This window comes from Anser brachyrhynchus (genome assembly GCF_964034855.1).
Source record: "Anser brachyrhynchus genome assembly, chromosome: 2".
Classification (NCBI taxonomy): Eukaryota; Metazoa; Chordata; class Aves; order Anseriformes; family Anatidae; genus Anser; species Anser brachyrhynchus.
This window is the reverse complement of record NC_137695.1, coordinates 5,095,293-5,115,937: the sequence shown is the minus strand read 5'-3', so window position 1 is coordinate 5,115,937 and position 20,645 is coordinate 5,095,293. Positions and strand designations below refer to the sequence as shown.

At 40.2% G+C, this 20,645-nt stretch overlaps 1 protein-coding gene across 4 annotated transcripts in view; it reads right to left on the bottom strand.

The window, feature by feature from the left end:
* The window catches only part of CRHR2 (corticotropin releasing hormone receptor 2), a 157,392-nt gene that overhangs the window by 12,396 nt on the left and 124,351 nt on the right, over nucleotides 1-20,645 (bottom strand). For all 4 annotated transcript variants that reach the window (XM_080582150.1, XM_080582152.1, XM_080582151.1 and 1 more), the window contains 3 exons: nucleotides 6,609-6,694; nucleotides 3,393-3,528; nucleotides 1,630-1,671 (listed from right to left, as the gene is read on the bottom strand). In XM_080582150.1, coding sequence (XP_080438276.1) covers nucleotides 1,630-1,671; nucleotides 3,393-3,528; nucleotides 6,609-6,694 — 264 coding nt within the window. The remainder of the gene's footprint in view (nucleotides 1-1,629; nucleotides 1,672-3,392; nucleotides 3,529-6,608; nucleotides 6,695-20,645) is intronic.

Sequence of the window (20,645 nt, the reverse complement as noted above, 5' to 3'; positions counted from 1 at the left end):
TATGAGTGCAGGGAAGATTTAGCTCACAAATTTAGCTGTTTGTAGGTATCTACATGTGAGCTGAGTGTCTAGGCAAGAATCAGAATCAGCAGAGAGCTAGTCCGTACTGTCAGTAATGTCTAGAGTTGTTCAGGTGAGCAAATAGAGGTGTAGACTAACCTGATGAGAAGGAGATTGTATTGACTGTCTTGAACTAGTTATATAGTGAGCTACTAAATGGGAAGTGGGTTCGTGGCCATGGATGGAGAACTTCAGACTGCTGTAGTGAAGAAGGAGATATTTCTTCCACTTCAGGACAGATGAAAGAGCAGCCAGAAGAGTGAAAGCCTGGTATGACCTGGCCCTAGTTTAAGTCCACAAAATAGAAGTGCGCTGGGCTAATACAAAGTTCTGACTGTTGATATATGATTCTTCTGGTTCCTTCAACTTCATCATATTGTGCAGTACAATGGCTCACATTAAAAAAAAAAAAAAAAAGTGTGATCACAATACAACTCAGATACGTAGCAAGGTTTTCAGGTAACTGTTGTCCCACAGTTAAGGAGTCAGTACTTCTGGGGGAAGACTTCACCTACTTATTAAGAGGCAAATGGAGTGGTCATAATTCATTGGAGGAAGGTTATAAAGAGAGCTGAGGACACTCTGCTGGCTGTTTATAAAAATAGCATGTGCCTAACCTGGGAAAGCAGTGTTGCTTCTTGTTAACACCACCTCAGAGTTGAGTTAATATGAGGAAGGCATGAAATGAAGAAAAGCAAAAAGCAACAACAAAAAAAATAAAGGCAACAACAACAAAACCATCAAAATGCTGGTGCCTCATTAGCTGAGGTGTAGAAAGGTGAGAAGACATGCCCGTTCCTTCTCATAGTGCCACACAGGGAGCTCACAATGAAACTAAAAGCAGCACATATAAAATATATACTGATTCAGCAGGAATAACTAAGGCATTAGATTCCTTTCTGCAGAGGCACAAACTTTAACTGGAAAAAAATGACATGCATAATGCAGATAAATTAGACACTGGCAGTGTAAGCAGGGAAAAAAAAATAAATCTCTCACACTTTGGGGTGTAGACCAAACACAAAGAGGCATTAGTGAGACATTTCTTACATGAGTATCAGACCCCCAAAACTAATTCAAAAGGAGCACACCAACCCTGTTCCTGATTATTTACAGCAGGTATTGATCACTCAGACAGAGATACCCACACAGAAAAACTAACTCAACTCAGCATGGCAATACCATTACAAAAATGGGTCACCTGTAGCATAACCTTAATGAGAGCCCAGATGAGAAGCAAGGCTTATGTATGCCCAGAAATCATATTGAGAATTAATGAGAAACCTCAAAGAAGGTTTTCTTAAAATATGGAAAAAGTACAATCTGAGAATACTCCTCTTCTGCTCTGCCCTCCCAGTTGGAGCAGAATGGGATAAAGTTTTGTGAACACAGGACACCCACAAAGAGGGCTGGGAATTTCAGATGCACATTAACAGAAACGTCTTCAAGAGGAACAGACTGATGGGACTATGACCCCATGTAAAAACATCTCAGGTTCTACAATCAGGCACTCAAGTAGGTTCCACCTCCCGAGAATTAATCACACTGACAGCAGAAGACGCTACTTACCTCACCATTCAAGAAGCAGTAAAATACTGACACAAAGAAACCCTGGAAAGAATAGAAAGCAGTCAGTTATTAGGTAAGCATTTTCACATGCAGAACTGGGGACTGAGCTTTACCCTAGTATCATCCTGAGTATAAACAAAACCTTGTTGACATCCATTTCCAGCCAGACAAAATCTTTACCCTACAGTTTCATGACAAGATACCAGTTGTCTTGCAGCTTACTGTTAATACACAAGAGCTAGAATCTAGACAGCTCTTCCACTGATAAAGCGGATTGCCAATTCAGTTGTGCTAAAGCCTTTCTACAGCTTCCAGTTGCCTCCCCAAAAGGCACAGGTGCTGTGTCATGCTTGCCAGTTCCATGCATGTCTCAGACACCACAGGGGGGTGTCAATGACCTTAGATGCTATTGTGTTTCATCAGGTTGCTTACGTTCAACTTAGCTGAAGAGCACGGCGGAATCTATTGACAGCAGTGACTATACCTCTCTAATGACTGCAAAGATTGCAATGACCATAATGGAAACTCAGACGACAACACGATGATGCTTTCATGTTTAAACCTGTGAGCAGAGTCCCATCCATTCTGCTTTCAGCAACGGACTGTAATTATTGTCATCATAAAGCAGAGATTCATCATCCTTCCTTTCTTACATATGTCTTCGTAACACTAGCAATAAAATAAGCAGTGCATCATTTTTGGAGACCTTGAGCAATACAATTAATTTCAGGGAATGAAAAATGTGGATTGTTTCACTGGTAAGAGCTAAAGTTCCTCTGTTCATTGATTAAAACTGTCATTTTTTCTTTTTCAACTTTCAGTTTCAATTTCTGGTAGGATGCTCTGTGCTTCAAAGCTAAACATGCAATCAGTAATATGGTAATCCAAAGCCCAAAACTGTTGTATTACACAGTCTTAGATTTGGCTTGACAGAATGTGTCTTGTATTTACATTGATAAACTGGGTATCAAAGCATTTGCTCCTGTAGATATCAAAGGTAAAACACTAATATCAAACACAATTCCACTCCAGACCAGGAGGGTCTTTAAGCAGAGGTAAAACTATATAACACACCTAAGCAGAAGTAAATGACCAAACGTAATTTAATTACTTCAGTTACTTTTTTTTTTTTTTCCAAATCCAGAAAGCTCGGACGATTACTCACCTTCCACTGCCTTTTACAACTGGAAGAACTCCTGTAAAATTTAGTGGAAAGAGGAAATAGGGTACAAGTGCTCAAAGAGTTCGTATGGTCTGATGGCTGAGTATACACAGAACTGCAGGAGCACTAGGGTGAGAGGCTGGGTAGCAATTAAGACATAGTTAATGTCTTAATCAAGTAAACCCAACAGGTAGGATTTGTTTCCCTTTGCTTTAGGAACATCTATTCTAAATCTCAGCTCGCTTTGTGAAGAGATAGAGGCAGCTTGGGAGCATGATTCATCATCCTCTCTCACAGTTACTGATGGGATGAAACATCATCTGTCCCCTGACTTTAGATGGAGCTTAGGTAAAGACCTGTAGCTGTAGACTAAACATAGTGCTGATAAGGGAGGTAAATCCCTCTGGTATACACCTGAGAAGAGTCCTCCACTTCATAAGACATGCTGAATATATCTATTAAGTAAGCATAAATAACAAAGCTGAGCTCTTTTCTTTATATTGTTTGTATCATGGACTTCACTGCCATATGCTTCATGGCTGAAAAGCACTGAGGATCCTTTTAACAGTAGCCAATACCAGCTATAAAATTGCTCTCCTACCTGAAAAGACTGCAGAAAGGAATTGAAATAGATGAAGACAATCTGGGAAATGTCATCTTCACCAGGGTTGACGAAGAAAAGCATATATGTGATGCCTAGCAGAGGCAGAAGAACTAAAGTTGCCTTGACTGCTTTCCTGTGGGGAGGAAAGAGAAAACACAAGTGAGCAGAGGATAGAACTGTGTTACCTGAACAGTTGTAGAATGACCCCCCCCAAACAAATCGCTCCCTAAGTGGAGAGGGGGCACAAGTCTGAGCAATTCAGAGGGATGAGAAGTACCTACATTAGCTGGAGAAGGAACTTAGGTGCCTCCTTAGATAGTTCATCTAAGGAGGCACATCTTGAACAGGGAGTAGCCAAGAAGAAACAAGGATTTCCTAAGACATAGCTGCTCAGGGCTGTCCAATATGTACAGTCACTGGAGGAAGGAACCGCTTTCAGAGCAAAATTCACATGTAAAATTCTGTCTAGTGTCTTAACACAGGTGCTTGGAGTTAGGGAGTACAAGTGCTCCCTGTAGGTACCTCCATCTCTCAGGGCATGCTGCTAGGGCATTCTCTAAGGACAGCAGTAAAAGCCTCTATTTGCACAATGGCCAAATAATTCAAGCATTCGAGCTTGACCCCATGGCCAAAAGGCTGGAGAGAGTTTAGCCGGGGGGACAGGGAAAGAATGTCAGCCTCCACTTTGAGTTGTGAAACCACGGGTGGGTTTGTGAAATAAGTTTCTGACCAGTGTCTGACCACTCGAAGAAAAGTGTTCTGGGAAAGCCTTTACCTTTGCATCCTGCTGTTTGTTCCCATACCCTGAACTCCAGGGGAGAGGTAGAAACCCTTTTTACATCCTTCTGTTTCTGTCTCTTCTTCCTCTGGAGAGTTTCTGTCTTATCTCCAGGGCTTGCATTAGGCTGAAAGTTTGAGATTCTTTGCAGGAGTGATTTCTTACACCTCAGGATAATAAGGTAGTAAATCCTGCACTGGGGCAGGACTGCTGTGTGGGTGAGACCTGCCCTATGCCCACCTTTTGATTCTATCTGGAGTGTAAATGCTCACGCTCCCTGCAACATCTGTATCTCCAACACAATGGTTTAGGGCTGTCTTACAAATAATAAACAAGCAGATGGCGCACAATGAAGCATAAGTTGTTATTAACAGAATTATCAGGGGCTAATCTTTATTATTGGGGTTGTAATAGCGTCTTGGGATGCCAGAAGCAAAACAACACTTTATTGTGCTAGATATTTTACAAAGACATAAGACTGCAATTTTGCTAAGTCTCTATAAATTTCCATAATAAGGTTGTAAAAGGTGGGTAAAGACAGGTAGGTAGGTAGGCACAAAAGCACTGTCAGTGTCAGGAGGCAGTGACAGTTTTAACAAACTGGCTGCCACATTATTTAATACTTGCTTAACAAATGTTTGGAGTACTCAGCTTTAGAGCAGCAAGCCTTGCCCCAGGCTTTCCTGGAATTGTAAGGGTTTCTACTTAGGCTGTGAAAAAAAAAAAAAAAAAGAAGATTCCCTCACAGAGCTTGTAGGGAAGATAAGATCACCATCATCTATTTGTTCAAGGAGGAAGGCAGTTACTTTAGATTGCCTCAGAATCTAATATCTCTAATCCCCGCCAACTGCAGTAGGGAGTAAAATGTAATGAGATTTGAATTGTTGGTTGTATTTTTTTCATGCTAGTTTTAGTTTTATAGCATGAGGTTTGAGCATGAAAAGGGGTAATTTTTTTCCTCTTAATTTCTTATGAATTGTGCAGAGAAGAATCTGAACAAGAAAATCAGACCATTGCATTAACTTCACATTTGTGCCCAAGCCACAGACAGGAGTAAAAGGAAGGAACCAGGTAAAAGAACAAACCCCATTACTGCAGGAAAACTGCCTCCGAAGTCAAGAGCAGGATGATTTTAAGACATCAGGATTCAAGCCTCAACTTGATACACTGAGATTTTATCTAGAAATGATTTACAAGATTGTGACCAATATTACCCCACAAAAACTGAGCCATTTCTCAGAGTGAGGACCTGTCTGTCCATAAATGCTCCAAAACAGTGGCTCATGTTGCAGGACACTGCAAACAGTAAGACAGAAAAGGCACTCAGCATCTCCTGATCTCTAAGATTTTTTTTAGGACTGTTTGGGTCTGATCTAAGCCCACAAGGTTGCCAGAAGGCCACCTGCCTTCTACTGCCCTGGGCTAAACATTCCTGTCTTTTCCTTTCTACCACACTTGCGTTTGCGAGGTTGTACAGTCACCCAGCTCAGGAAACTGATCTGCCTCATAAGTAAAATATAAAAACATATATATATATATGTATATGCAAATAAAATTGCATTAAATAAATAAATAAATAAATAAAATAAATTAAAAGGCACCTCCTAAATAGGTAACGATTTGTTGAGGATTAGTTCCCTGATGTAACCCACTGAGTGGTTACGCTACTGCTGGTACCAGCTGAAGAGGCACGAACACCTTTTTTCCCATAACCTTCAGTTTACAAATATCATTAAACTCTACTTTAAATGCCCATATGTGCACAGTAATCTTCAGTAATAATACTGCTTTGATTACAGGTGTGGTATGAGTGCTTTGGCCCAGGCTCTGTTCTTTAACTCCTGACTCTGGTAGGATCTTAGTATGAACATGGATCTTAATATGCACATACACGTGACTTATTGGGAAGTCTTGATATTATTCTGCATCTACAAAGCTAGAAAATGAGACAGAGAAGCACTGATGCATCATATTAGCTTAATGAATGGTCTATTCCTCAGTGAGAGGAGTTATGACATTTATATCATATAATGCATATGCTTGTGCACATATAGAAATTGATAAAATTCCTATCCTCACTGACAGTTTGGATTTCATTGAAAAGGGGAAATTTCACACCTGCATTTAGGTAAATGCAAGCCTGATGGAGGTAAAGAGCTGGGGCCATGGCAGTGCACAGCTGTCTCTGTACCTGCATGCCCTGGCAGTTTCCATTGTTTAGATATCAAAATGGAGTGGACAGAAAGAATGGAGGCACACTTTAAAGAGAGCATGCAGAAATAAATACTGTGGACTAACTATAGGAGCTCAAGTGGAAAGAAGGACACCCTCTAAATCAGAGTGGCATCTGGAAAGACAAAGACGGGACAAGGACAGGACAAGCAAGGCAGTTCTTTGAAAATACCATGAACAGCAAGAAGCACCAGCTGACTTACCTGTACTGTATTGTCTCTGAAGTGGTTGAAGCTCTCAGCTTTGTCATTAAAATCCTAACTATGTTAAATAGGAATACAAAATTTATCTGGAAAAGAAGGAAGAGAGAGGAAAAAATAAGACCAGTAAGTCAAACAGAGGCTTAAAGGATGAGATACACCTTAAAAGGCACATTTTGCAGTTCCAATCTGATCAAAACCAGCCTCTCAGCTTTATCACTGATTGCAACTGACTCAGAAGTTTACCAGAAATATGAGATTATGCAAGCAAATATCCAACAGCTAGTAATCCTTTCAAAACAGAAATTAAAATGTAGAACGAAACTAACAGTCCCAGCAAGTAACCTTATTTTTACACCCTTTTACTCCTTTCCTGGGTGCCACAAGGAGCTAAGGGTGGGATTTATTTGGTTCTTTGCTTCTGGCTCTGGCTCGGCTCACCCGAGGCTCGCTGTGCAGAGTATTGGCAGCTCTGTGCTGTGCTGACACAGAACACATCTGAAACCACCTTTAGGTTAGGTGGGGCTCCCAGGACCCATGGTGCAAGACTGCATTGCAGAGATCTGGATGTAACCTAGTCACACTGGACTCCCTTCAGATTCAGCGGAGTCCACTCATTGCACTCTACAAGAGATGTTTAAAATAGAGCAGATAAATCATTCCTGAAAAATGCATATTTTTTTTTCACTGTCATTAAAGCTGAAATGACAGATTTACCACTTCTATTTTTAATCTGCTGAGCAGGGTAATTATTATTTCTGTTACCATCTCAATGCTGAGAATTGAGATTTGCTCTAATTGCTGTTGTTGTTGCATATGCTAGAGAGTTTCTCAGACAAGTTTCCTTTCAGTGTAAACAGGAAAGAAAGAGAAAAAAAAACCTGAAAAGAGGATTGTGACTTGTAGACTGTGATCAGCAGAGGGATTTGGCACCTCGGAGCAAGTTTTGTGTTGCTTTCACCACAAAGAAGTGTAGCTTGCAATACACGGATCTGTCTCAAGATTGTTGACGATGTACTCTGTCAGAACTGCCGAACTGTTATCTCAAGGCTGCTGAGGTCACAACCTAAGCTTGTGAGAAGACATTTATCAACATATTTATCTCTCATCTCCAGGGTCCCAGGGCTCCTGGCATTTTGTGGTCCGTGAATGGAACGACTCTGTGGCTGCCTTCCAGCTGAACACTGCAGCAGAGCTGCTAACACAAAGGTGTTCTCAGAATATGCTCTTTTTTTCCCCCAATGAAATGTGGTGTGTTTCAATGATTATGGTATCTTGGCATCCATCACATCATTCCCCATGGTTATTGTAATGTTATTTATAACAAATGGTGCAATAAGCACTCAAATAGACACTGGGAGACTGGCAGTGTTGGGAATCTTGTACATTAAATGCTTATTACGTGAGATACCAAAATGCTTCTCTAAGAGTTATGTGACATCTTTTGAAATGTTTTTCTTAGCAGAGCAGGGCCATAGGGAGCCTAAGAAATAAATAAAACGGTGCATGCAGCTTGTATACTTGCTCTTGCTGGAATTGTCTTTGTCATATTTAAGAGCGTGAAGTCAAACGGTTCTCGCTTTATTCTTCAGAGACAACAAACTGCTTCAAACCACTGGTTTGACGTGAATCTTAAACTCTTCACACTAGTGACTGCACCATTCCCTGGTAACACAAAGGGAATTGTTTCGAGAGAACCTACTGAAGGGCAGGTAGGCGGGGGTGTCCTTCACCCACAGAAAGAAAACTTTTGCCTTTGAAATTAAACCACCAAATCTTGACGTTCTTTGTCAGCTCAGTCAGGTTTGGGTTACTTCCATTGAGGTTGCCAAAAAGGCACTGATCCAAAACTTGCTGCTTTTGCAATCACAATGGAAGGTGCCAGATGGAATTATAGACTATTAGGCAAGGGCAAGTTCCAAATATAAGCAGGACTAATCACATGGGATTAACATGATGAACTGGACTGGAGAAAGCATTTCAAGTTTCAGGAGTTCTAGTTTGATGTGACAGCAGAGAACTGGAAATTCAAATTGCCACAGGCTGCATCAGAAAAAACAGGGACTTTTATCTTCTTTGAAATTAAATTGCAGAAGTGATTCATCAGTCCAGAAGGAGAATTACTAGCTGAAAAGTTTGGGGGTTACTTCAGCAGAGATACTCTTATTCTATATAAATGAATTTGCTATTCTCACTCTTTTCCATGAGCTCCCCCATCCAAGGGCTGCTGAAAGAAAATGATGACATACATAAAGGATCTATTAATACTTCTCACCTAGATTTTCATGTTTATTTGCACACACTGATCCCTGGTGACTGTTGGCTTGTTTATCTGGTTGGCAGCATTAATTCTGACCGCCTCAGTTGATGCTCACTGTGTGCTAGGTGCCACCAAGAGCTGAGCATCCCAGTGGATGCCACAGGAGGGAGAGAGCTCAGCTACCCCAGCACAGACCATAGCACTGATCGAGGTTCTTGCATAGCTAGGGACTACAGGTGGCACTGGTTCATGTGACAGAGCTGATAAGTGAGCAAATCTGTCTATAACAGCAAAAAGAAAGCAGATGCATTAGTGCTTACTTTTAACTGGCTGCCCAGGTGTCAGAAGAAAGCCTGCTAGGGACTTTAAACCTATAACATTTACTGGGAGAGAGGAACACTGAGGCCAGGACAGGGGCATCGGTCACTCACCCTGAATTCTCTTCCCGGTTCTGGCCTGGAATATACTGCGTGTCCTTAGTCACTTGGGATGAAGTGTTTAAGCTCAGGGGTCTGAAGACAGAAACTAAAATCCACCTGCAGACATACTCAATAAGCCCGAAGTCTGTATTTCAGAGTGACTGTCACCCTGACTGTTTGTGGTCATGTACTTGTCAGCAAGGTACGTGATTTGGCAAACATCTCATTGTTGTACTAATGTCTTCCTTCCTTCTTTTTTCCCCCCAATTCTCCTTTGCTATGGAAACTTTCAAATGATGGAGAGGATGCTTCATGACTGCAATAAAAGTGAGTAGTCTATGGCCCTAAGCTAGTTACCAACAGCTCCTTTAATAACCAGTGGAGACAAATAGCTGCTTTAACAATATAGTTCCTGCTGTCTATTTGGGGTGTTTACTTTTGTATGAGATTCCTCTCCCTCTTTGAAGCTCCTATTCATGGGACTTGCACAGACAAACCTGCTGGGACTGTATATATTATAGGGCTGTATTAGAGGGCTACCTTTAGTTGCCTAAAAACAGGCACTGAGGGTCACTTCTGGTGCCACTTTTGGTGCCATGCTGTATCCTGCTATTTTAGAAGGGCAAGAACTTTCTAGAGGATCTATACCTTCCCTGCCAGACCCACATGAGGCTGACAGAGCATCTCTAAAGGTACTAAGCACCCATGTTTAGGTGAAAGGATCTCTCCTCCGAGTTAGGTGAAATACATCCTATCTTGATAGCCTTAGTGTTCCCCAATGGAACGGCTGTGAATATGAAGTCACACCGATTTTTGAAAAAGCATGAAGGGACCAAAGAAAACTGTCTAATGGTTGGTTACCTTAATCCATCTGGCACTTTGGTGCGACAGTAGTAACTGCTATTTACAGACAATCTGTCCCACTGCTCACCCATGGTTTCAGAAACACTGATCCCAAATTCCACCTTACCTAAATGCAGAAAGAGACTCAAACTTGGGAATTTTGTTTCCTACTCTGATTTTCATAAAGGGCTGCTGTATAAATAGTGAACCTGGATCCAAATTCCCCTGGATTATTAGGGAGGGTCCCAATATAAAGTCTGGTTCTAACTCCAGACCTGACATTTATTCACACAATTACACTTTGCTAACATTTAATAAACAAACTCTAAAATGCCTTTCAAAGCCCTGGCAGTCACCTAAGGATAAATGTCAGACCTGAGATCCCATCATCTGATAACCCCGCATACCCTGACGTGTAAAGAGAGGGTGAGAAGTCAAACATTCAATGACATTGCCCAAGTGCTGTCCTAGCTTTCAGGAACAGGCTATTCTGAAGTTTTTGTGGCAGGCATTAGAGAATTATCTCCGTGTCTCAATGAGCTTTTCTTCCCTGAACAAGTCTGACCTGAGTCTGATTAATACGATTATTTCTTAGTTTCATCTTTGCAACACCCTGTGGCGGGGAGTACCTCACTTTAACAGGGTGCTCAGCTGATGAGAGAGGAAAACCTGAAAAGAAAAGAAATTTGCCTGGAAAGCAGAGAGAGACCTGGTCCAAGAGAAGGAGGGGGGTGGGGGAAATAACATGAGTATTTGATCTGTCTTTCCCTGCAAACTAGAATCCTTTCTTTTTTTTTTTTTTTTTGCAAGGGTTTGTTAACTGGGATGGGGTGGAGTCACTGGGTGAGGGAAGGGAGCATCCCGGGCTGGCTGGAAGGTACTAGAAAGATGAGTCACCTATATCTGTGTATCTCAGTCTGAGAGATGATGGCTGGGAGGCAAAGAGGATCAAGTCAGGAGAACCCTATGGTCTGTTCTATGCATAAAGTAAGGTTACAAACATCATTCGGATCTCCTTCTGGCTTTAAAAATGATGTGTGCAGGTTGTTCAAGGCTTGGCTTTTGCTTTCTCAGAGGGCTACACTTTCCACAGCTGTCACTGCTTCAGGAGAGGACATTAAGGCAGCTTTTGTCTCATGCACAAAGCTCCCGTTACTTGTTTCTTCCCACATGCTTCTTCAGGAAAAAAGGATAACTAATTCTTCCCAATTCCAGATTAGCTAATGAACGAAGTAAAGTGATTTGGTCATGCCTACAAAGTGATTCCATCACAGTGAGGATAAGAAGAGTACAAGCATAAGGAGCTGAGTCAGATTTGCCCCACCTCAATTCAGATTATTACTAGACAGCTGTTTATCTGAAACTCCATTTATATTTGTTGGGGGAGAAACAGGCACTTTTCAACAAGTGTTTTGGGATAAATAGTGCTTACACTTGAGCCAGTTGCCCACACAGTCTTCCATCTGAAGTGCTATTTCAAATCATCCAGGGGTACCCCACCTGAGTTTTGACTGAACGAATGTGGCTGTGTCTACTGAGGGTCTAAAATGTTTTGAGATGCCAGCATCAAGGTTTCCCTTTTGACTCCATTTGTGTTTCTCTGGGAGATCTTTAAGACTCGGAACAGGACAACATCTCAAAGGCAGACTTTAGCAAACAAGAAATTGCAGGGCAAAAGATACAAATGTGGTAACAATTAAACACTTTTTTTTTCTTTTTTTTTTTTTTCCTAGTTTTGCATACTAGAAACACATTTCAGTGTGTTCAGTTTTAATGATTTCTTTTAAAACTACATTCCTTCATTTCAGAAAGACATTTGTCTCATTTGCACCTATTAGTAGTACTCAGAAAGGTCTAATCTGAAGACAAATTTTCAACACAGGATCAGATGGATTTCATTGCCCATTTTTCTGCAGCAGTTCTGATACCACAACTCACAGGGATGAGCTTAATTCATAGCTTGAGTTCACTCTGGACAGAGACATAATCAAACAGGAAGGAGGCTGCTGTACATGCTTGCAAAAGCTGAAGTCTCTGAAAGGAAAATGGAGCTATTTTGTCAGCTGGAGCAGATTCCCACATTTCTAATGACTACCAGAATGATTCTGATTTACAAGCAAAGTAGAACAAGACACAGGTGGTTATTCCGTATATATATAGCCTACATATATATAGTAACATTTCAAGGGAAGAAAGATCTTACCATCATGAAATGAGTTTTTCTAGAGAAAAAAAAAACAACAACAAAAAAAAACAACTCTTTCTGTATCTAGCAAAGTACACTATTATTTGTTAAGGACGGTCTTGTTATTATTGGAGTTCTGTGTCAACAAATTAATTTCTCGCAGAATTGGGCAGCTCTAACAAAACATCAGTTCCATAAATGAAGGCTGATGAATGGGTATTTAAGAGAAGTAATGTTGACAGGCAGTACATCATTTTTATTCATCTTTAATCTGACTTGACATTTTTATTAATTTCTGTTTATACAACACATTTGCCGCTTCATAATGGAAAAGATAACTAAGGATTTCCCTCTTGATATGCATTCATAGATAAAATTAGTCCAAAGGACAGGTCTTGAAGATAGCATAAAGCAACTTATTTCTTATTCTCCTACTGTTATTTATGATGTATCAAGAATATCCTTATTGCTGGAATAAGACCCTCTCCAACTACAGCTGGGAAAGAAGTAGCTTTCTTTACTTGCCAGGGCTTTGGAGGTTTATTGTTTCCTTTTCCAAATTGGGATGAAAAGTCAAAGCTTCAGAACGGCTTTATAAGTCAATGATCCAAAAAGCACTTGGACCACCTGTTTCAGAAGAGATCCGTTTTAATCTGAATATTCAAACCCAGAAGCCCTTTTGAACTAATACAAACTTTTCAGTGAAAGATTTTGGTCATAAACATTTTCAGTCATAAAAGCCAAACTCCATCTGAGAGGAAATTTGTCTCCCTTAATGAGATGAAATAGCCAAAATATTCCAAGAAGAACAAAAGAGGGAACTCTGAGTATTTGCAATTTTTGTTAAACTCAAGAGCTTTGAGAAATATTTATGCTCTCCTGAGAGTTTAATTGACAACTAGAGTTTATTTTGCTCATTTCTGCTGGGCTTCCTATTTTAAGCTACTCAGTAAGTTTGTACATTTGTGGTTCTGAGAATGTTTGCTCCTCCTCTTTACTCCCAGGAAATGTAAATATTAATCTACTTAGACTTATGCATTGATAGATAAACCAGCACTTTTATGCTATGTGGTAAAATCTACCCCAGGATCAAATAACCCAAATTGGTATTAGAACAGTCATCTTAGCTGGAGCATTATATACCGTCATCCTGACCTCAAATGAATAGGCTGCCAGTTTATTAATGCCTCTTTTTAATTGTTGTATCATACTGTCCTGACATGATTCTCAAATAGGGCCTCTTAGTACTAGAGTTCCCCTCCTAAAGGTCACAGGTACCGTAATGACTCCTTTAGGAACACAACAAAGAGCTGGAAAATGCAGAATAATGAGATGTCATTAAGAGGAGCAGGGCATAATACAACAGATGGTCAGGAACGGGGAGAATTGTGGATGAGTGTCCCTAGAGCAGCAGTGAAAGACCAACTCTCCAGGCAAGCATAGCAGGACTACACATCCTGAAGACTGTATGGGACGGAATAGTGTTTTGGTGGGGACAGGAGAGAGCAGTGGATAAATGGACACCTTCTTTACCTAACATCTGTGTTACACATGACTACACTGACCCTTGCCTTCACCCATGCTGTCATCTAAACCCAAGTACAAATTCTACCCCAGCTGCAGCTGGGGTGAAACCAATTCACTAGAGCCCTGCATCATGCATGATCATGCCCACAGCATTTTTTCCAATCTTATAACTCCGTCTGTGATCCTCACACTGCTCTGCCAGGACATCTGTCTCTCCTGAAATGTCTTGTATTCAAGAAGCTTTGCTAAAGGAACACACTGTAGGTCATTCCCAAGTCAAGTCACCCACCGTGGAGTCCCCAGTTCCAGATTACTCAACAGGGCTTCTCTCCGAGGTTCACCTGACAAACCAGGGGCACACTGAAGGTTTAAATACCAGTAAACACATATACAAGTAAGAACAACAATATGCCTGGGTGTCCCTCAACAGCCAAATCACCACCCCAGTGCACTGGAGGTGACCAAAATGACATGACAGCCTAAAACACAGGCACGTTGCTGTGAACGATCCACCTGTTAGTTCCAAGTTGCTATGTGTTCAAGAGAAGACTCAAGAGAGAGTCTTCTTCCAAAGAGTAATCATCCAATATCTTGCTGATGAAATGTAATTTCCTAGCTGGAAAGTATGCTGAGTACAGGGAGAGACTTCACAGGATGAATTTCAGAGAATTTTTTCTGGGCAACTGTTCTTGGTCATATGAATTTCTTATTGGCTGTGGAACATGTCTCATGAACAGAAATTTTAGAACAGAGAGACACTGCAGGTATATACATGGCATTGGACACCTTGATTTTTTGATCCTGAAGACACCATTGGCTCCAGAGCCACAGAATTTAAGCAACAGGAAGGGAGAAATAGCAACAAAAGCAGAACTGGAGATAAATTCTTGATGAACTCTAATCAAATTAGCATATTATCTCTATCCTAGGAGTAAGTAGCTATGACAGCATGCTTGCAAACTAGTGAAAATGATGATAAATGTCTTGTAAGAAAAATTCAGGTATGTCACAAGTTTGCAAGTCATGGACTACAATCTTGTTAGCAGTGGAAGAACATGGAAACTGTAGAGACAAGGAAATAAAAAAAATCAATAGGAAAACTAAATTAATCTGCAATTCAGGGGCTGAGAAAAAACATAAGCTAGTTAGGAAGCAGAAGGCAAAATGAAAATGATAGATCAATAATAATAAAAATGGAAGAAAAATTCTGAGTCTCAGGAAACAATGATGCTGAATTGGAAGCAAAAGTGGGAAAAGAGTCAGCGGAAACTAATAAAATATTCAGAGAAGCAATTATATCAGCAAGAAAGATGTTTGCAAAGAACTAGGGGATGCTTTTCAGAGAAAGCAAAAATGAAATGCATATAGATGCATACATAGGCGCAATGCTTCTATATATAAAATGGCAAATGAACAAACCATTGTGACTTTTTTTAGAACATCAAAATAAAAGGAACTTTAGCAATGTGGATTGCAAAATTGTGAGTGGAGCATTACAGTCAAGCAAAAAGAAGTGAAGATTATGACGCACTACAAATTTTATCTGGTTGGACAATATCAGAAAGGGAAGGATTCCATAAATATTGGCTTTTGCCTAACAAACCTATACCCCTTACCTGCAGTACATTTAAAACATATCAGAAAAGGATGTGCATAAGAGAATGGCGGAAAGATGGTTGTGCTCTTCAGAACTGTAAGTGCATATGTGGTGTTAGGATAATCATTCAAAAGCACAGAGCAGCACATTTCAAGGAAAAAAAATGATGTACTAATACTGTAAAGTAACATTGCACTGATAAACTAGGACAAAGAATGGGAATAATTATTGAGTCAAATCCTATAGATATTGCAAACAGTTGTATTGACACATCCTTTGCAGTAGTGGGAAATAGACTCTCAGGTAAATTGTTTAAATTGTTACTATTCCTTTAGTTCTATTGGAAGACAGTTAATAAATGTCATGAACCTTGTTCTTGTAGCTTAAACATATTAATGGTAATTTATGATCATTTGCTTTATGTCAATAATATTATTAAGCTTAGGTAAGTCAACTCTCCTCTGGGATGTATTTCAAAAAACAAACAAACAAACAAACAAACAAAACATATCAGGTTTCTGAAAGGAATTTGAAATTTCTCCAAAGGCTCCTATAGAAATTTGGCTGTTATAAGTTTGGAGGGAAGAGCATCAGATATAATATTACAAGAAATAAAAGGTAGGAATGGAATGTATAGTAGTCTGTTTTCTCAACAGAGAGAAGCTAGTAGTGGATCCGTGCTGTTCATTGTAGACCTTAACGATTTAGGGAATGAAGAGCAGGCTGACAGTTTATTAGTGATATTGAGCTACTCAGGGTAGCAAAAATAAAAGCTGATTGCAAAGATCTGTATAGGGTCTTACAATACTAAGTGACCAGGCAGTAACACGACACATGAAATAACATGATATAAAGCTAATGCAACGGGGCAGTAAAGCAATCTTAACTTTACATGACAAGTTATGAGCTCTATGTATTTTAATTCAGGAACAAAATGTTGGAATTATACTAGCTAGCTTCCTGAAAACTTCATCTCAGTTCCCAGTGCTACTCAGGAAAAGAAACAAAAAATGTCTAGAATTACTGAGAATGAAAGACAATAAAACAGAGAACAGGATACTGCTATAAAAAGCCATTTGTATGGCCACACCTTGAGTACTGTGGCAAGCTTTGGTCTTGCCACCACGAAATAATAGAATGGTTTGGGTTGGAAGGGACCTTACGGATCATCTAATCCCACCCCCCTGCCATCGGCAGGGACCCCTTCCAACAGCCCAGGCTGCCCCCAGCCCCATCCAGCCTGGCCTTGGGCACTGCCAGGGACAGGGCACCCACAGCTCCTCTGGGCAGCCTGGGCCAGGGCCTCACTGCCCTCATAGTGAAGGATTTCTTCCTAATATCTAGTCTAAACCTACAATTTTTTAGTTTAAAGCCATTACTCCTTGCTCTATCACTCGACTCCCTGACCGAGAGTCCCTCCCCAGCTCTCCCACAGCCACCTTTAGGCCTTGGCAGGCCACTGCAAGCTCTCCCTGAAGCCTTCTCCTCCCCAGGCTGAAAAAACCCAGCACTCTCAGCCTCAAATTCTACATCATTACTGATTAGCACATCATGAAGACCACATGTCAGCTGTCTCTTTGTCAAAATTCCACATTATTATATAGATGAGCCCACTTTCTTAAGGACACTTCACTCTTCTACAGTACTTGTCATCCAGGGATCTCAAAGCATTTTACAAAGGAAGATAAGTGTCATCAAGCTCGCTTTTTAGCTGGGGAAACTGAGACCTAGAGCAGAAATATAACTTGTCAAAAGCAAGTAGCTGATGAAGGCAGAGATAGAAGTAAACTTCAGGTCTTCCCATCAGCTCATCCACTTCTGGCAGCAGTTAATTGATTGTGGTGAATTATTTTCAACTAGCCTCAAATGCAGAGGTTAGAAAACTGTTCAGTTCTCAAGTATAAGGAAAAAGAATCTATTAAAGCTGAATGGAAGGTCTGAAAAAAACCAACCCACTAAATACCTGATCTGTCTGTTTGAAAAAATGAAAATTTAATACAGTCTTAGCTCTGAGCAACTTTGCAGAATGGTTTATATCTGGGGTCAGTTCACTCTACAGTTATTGAGAAAAAAAGCAGCTCAATTAACCGTCTCTGGTAACTGTTCTCTGAGGTTCCTCCTCTGATCTTGCTGTGTTTTCATGGTTCACCAGTTCTTTGACAGGGATTACATTTAAAATTGCACATAAGAAATGTATTTTTCTTAATAAATTCAGGCTGAATTTCAATTCCCTGGCTTGCAGTTCCAGCCCTTTGCCCTTTCTTTACCTTCAGACAGAGATGTATGATTAAAATTTGGTTATGCCACTCTGAGGAAAGATACCTTAGTAATAAAACAAATAAACAAGCAAGCAAGCAAACAAACACTAATTTGAATGGAAAATAACTAATAGAATATCTTTTCCTAGTGCTATCAGAAACTGAATTTCAAAGTATTCAGAGGACTGGATCTGTCCTGGGATATGCTCAAGCCAAAATCCATTTAAGAATTAAACGATAAAGAATAATTAAGTGCATTTTCTCCCTCACAACTTTGGTCACAGGTATCTAGCACAAGATACGGGATCAGAACGTATACCCAGTTTCCTTTGTCTCTGAAACTGTTTCCCCATTTATAGTTCAAGTCAATGTTCAAGCTTCTTCTAAAGACAAGTAGGAAAGCAGTAGGACAAATGTCTTCTGCATTATTCAAAGTCCTCATAGCCTGAGACATAACAGAGAATAATATGGTTTAATGATGAGCTTGAGTACTGGTTACATCATGAAAAATGCTTTATTCTTAGTCAACCTGCATTTTCCTCAGGGGGATCAGAACTCCTGCGTGATCTGTTTCTCGGTGTTATTCTGACTTGGTCTGCAACAGTCCAGTGCACAGAGGCAAAGAAATGAGAAATCAAAACCAGTGGAAATGATTTTTGACAGATTAAATCCTGTCTTTTAAAGAGGATCAGGATCTTTAAAAAGTTTTTAGACCTCTGTAACTGAGAATATTTACCAACGAGAGCTCTCTAATCATATTGCCACAGGCTGGTAGAGTATAGCCTCTTGAACACAAAGATGCTACCTTTGTCTAACAAGGAATCAAAACTCAGATGGATGTACACTGGGCACTTGGCTCCCAACTAACCAAAAATACAATTCTCTGCATTAGTTAAAACTTTCTTTGTGGGTAAAACCAATTTTAATGGCCACAGGCTGAGTGCTTGCATGTGGACTGGTAATTTAATGGAGTTTTTAAACTTGTAACTTCTAGTCTGAATCCAATTTTGGAAATAACATTAATTTATTCTAGTAATATTCATGTCTCTGTATCTTCCCAGCAGTGCACTGGTTCTCTCCCAGTCATCCTGCAAGTTCTTTGGTAAGACACAACGCTCAGCTTAGCCAACGTTTTTAATTCATTAGTTCAGATCCAACTCACTGCTGTGACCAAAAAAGATCACAGAGAGAGCTGTATTGTTTTCCAAATATCTTTGCGCCCTCCATTTCCCATGGCCATCATTCACTAGAGGGAAGAGAAGAGCAGGCAGCTGGATTCAGCACTTCGCCCCCACCTTTGTTAAGGTAGAAGCATACTGACATGCTTGTGGGAAGATATTTGACTATGTTGCCATGGTACATCGCAGACATCAAATTTCAGTGCTTTTAATCCAGCACTTTTCATAGCACCCTTGAAAGGGTCAGTAACTCCAATAACAACAAGTTATACTTGATTCACTACATATGATTTAACTTGCATAACTATCATAAAAAGAGCCTGACAAGTTACTTTAAAACATTGTAAAACCATGCATCTTTAATTATAAGCATGAGACTCAACTGTTGTTAAAAAAAAAAGGCACACTCTGGCAATCAGGGTGTATTATAACATTTCTTTATAACATATCTCTTTATAACCAAAAGAGTTTTCATATTCTCCTTTTAAAATAAATTTCCCTAGAGCTCTCTTCCTTACCCAACAGTACTCCCCAATAGTGGTAATCATATGGAAAGTGAAGAAAGGGCTTGCCCTCATGTGATTTGTCTAAATTGTACCAGCTGCTCTCCACCCCACAGTGCAATTACTGTTGTTACCACATTAGTGCTTTAATTAGAGCTCCAGTGCAGGCTAATGTGGAAAGGTTTGATATGTCAGGTTGGTTGGGTCAGGGTGATACATTTAGGGTATGCTCAGGTCTTGGTTTGGCTTAAAGGGTTTTCAGGGCTGCTGTAAATTACAGGTAGATAAAGTGATCTGTATATGAAGAACCTCCAACTGTGCATCTATTTTTCAGTCCTTTTTGTTATTAAGTAGAAAGGGCTATTCTGGGGACAGCAAAGTTATTCTCCTGATTCTGAGCTACCTATGCTCTCTGCCAGAAATGACATCAAAGAATTTTAAAGATCTTGTTGATTGCTAGAGAGAGGCAAAGGGGCTGTGGTAGATTCACAGTTCTGACCTCCAGGCCATGATGTAAAAACTACATGCTTTGAGTACTGCAAACTTACTAACTTGTGTTCTCTAAGTAGGATTTGTATGTGAGTTAGTCTCTATATCAGTGAGTTAATTCACCGTGAGGCTGTTTGTGCTTTTGGGATGGCTCTCTTGGTAGCACACAATTATATTGTGTGTCACACTGAATATCTTTCTCTCCATAGAACGTAAAGAAAAGATTTTTTTACATAAAAACAGACTCCTACTACCTTTTTTCTCTTTTCAGCTACACACAATATGATCTGTTTGCCTCATCTTAACAATTAATTCAAAAACTAATTCATCTGTTTTTAGGTTAGGAAACATTCAGATTAGTAGCTGGCTTCCTAGGTAACAGAGAAGTTGTTTTCATGGTGAATCACATGAAAAGCACAGATCTGACAAGGTGAGAGCTCAAGGCTTCTTAGCCTTGAAAAAGCTGACAGTGGCTGCCTGTTCTGAAGCATTTACACTTTCTCCATGGAGGTTGGAGCAGCATACTCCAACATCTATACCCACTCTTCGTTCCCTAAGTTCCCTCCAGTGAGCTCTGGGAATTCCCTGTCAGGACATCTGCCTTCTTCCTATCTGGCTTTTACTGCAAAGGGGTGAAAGAAGAAGATCATTTTTTTGCAGCATTGTTCTTTCTAATAACATTGATCTGGCTGATCCACAACCAGTATTTTCTGGGAAAGCATCACTGAATTTTAGTTGAAGGTTCCAAGTAGTTTATGAAAAAGCTTCCTTCGTTCTCTGC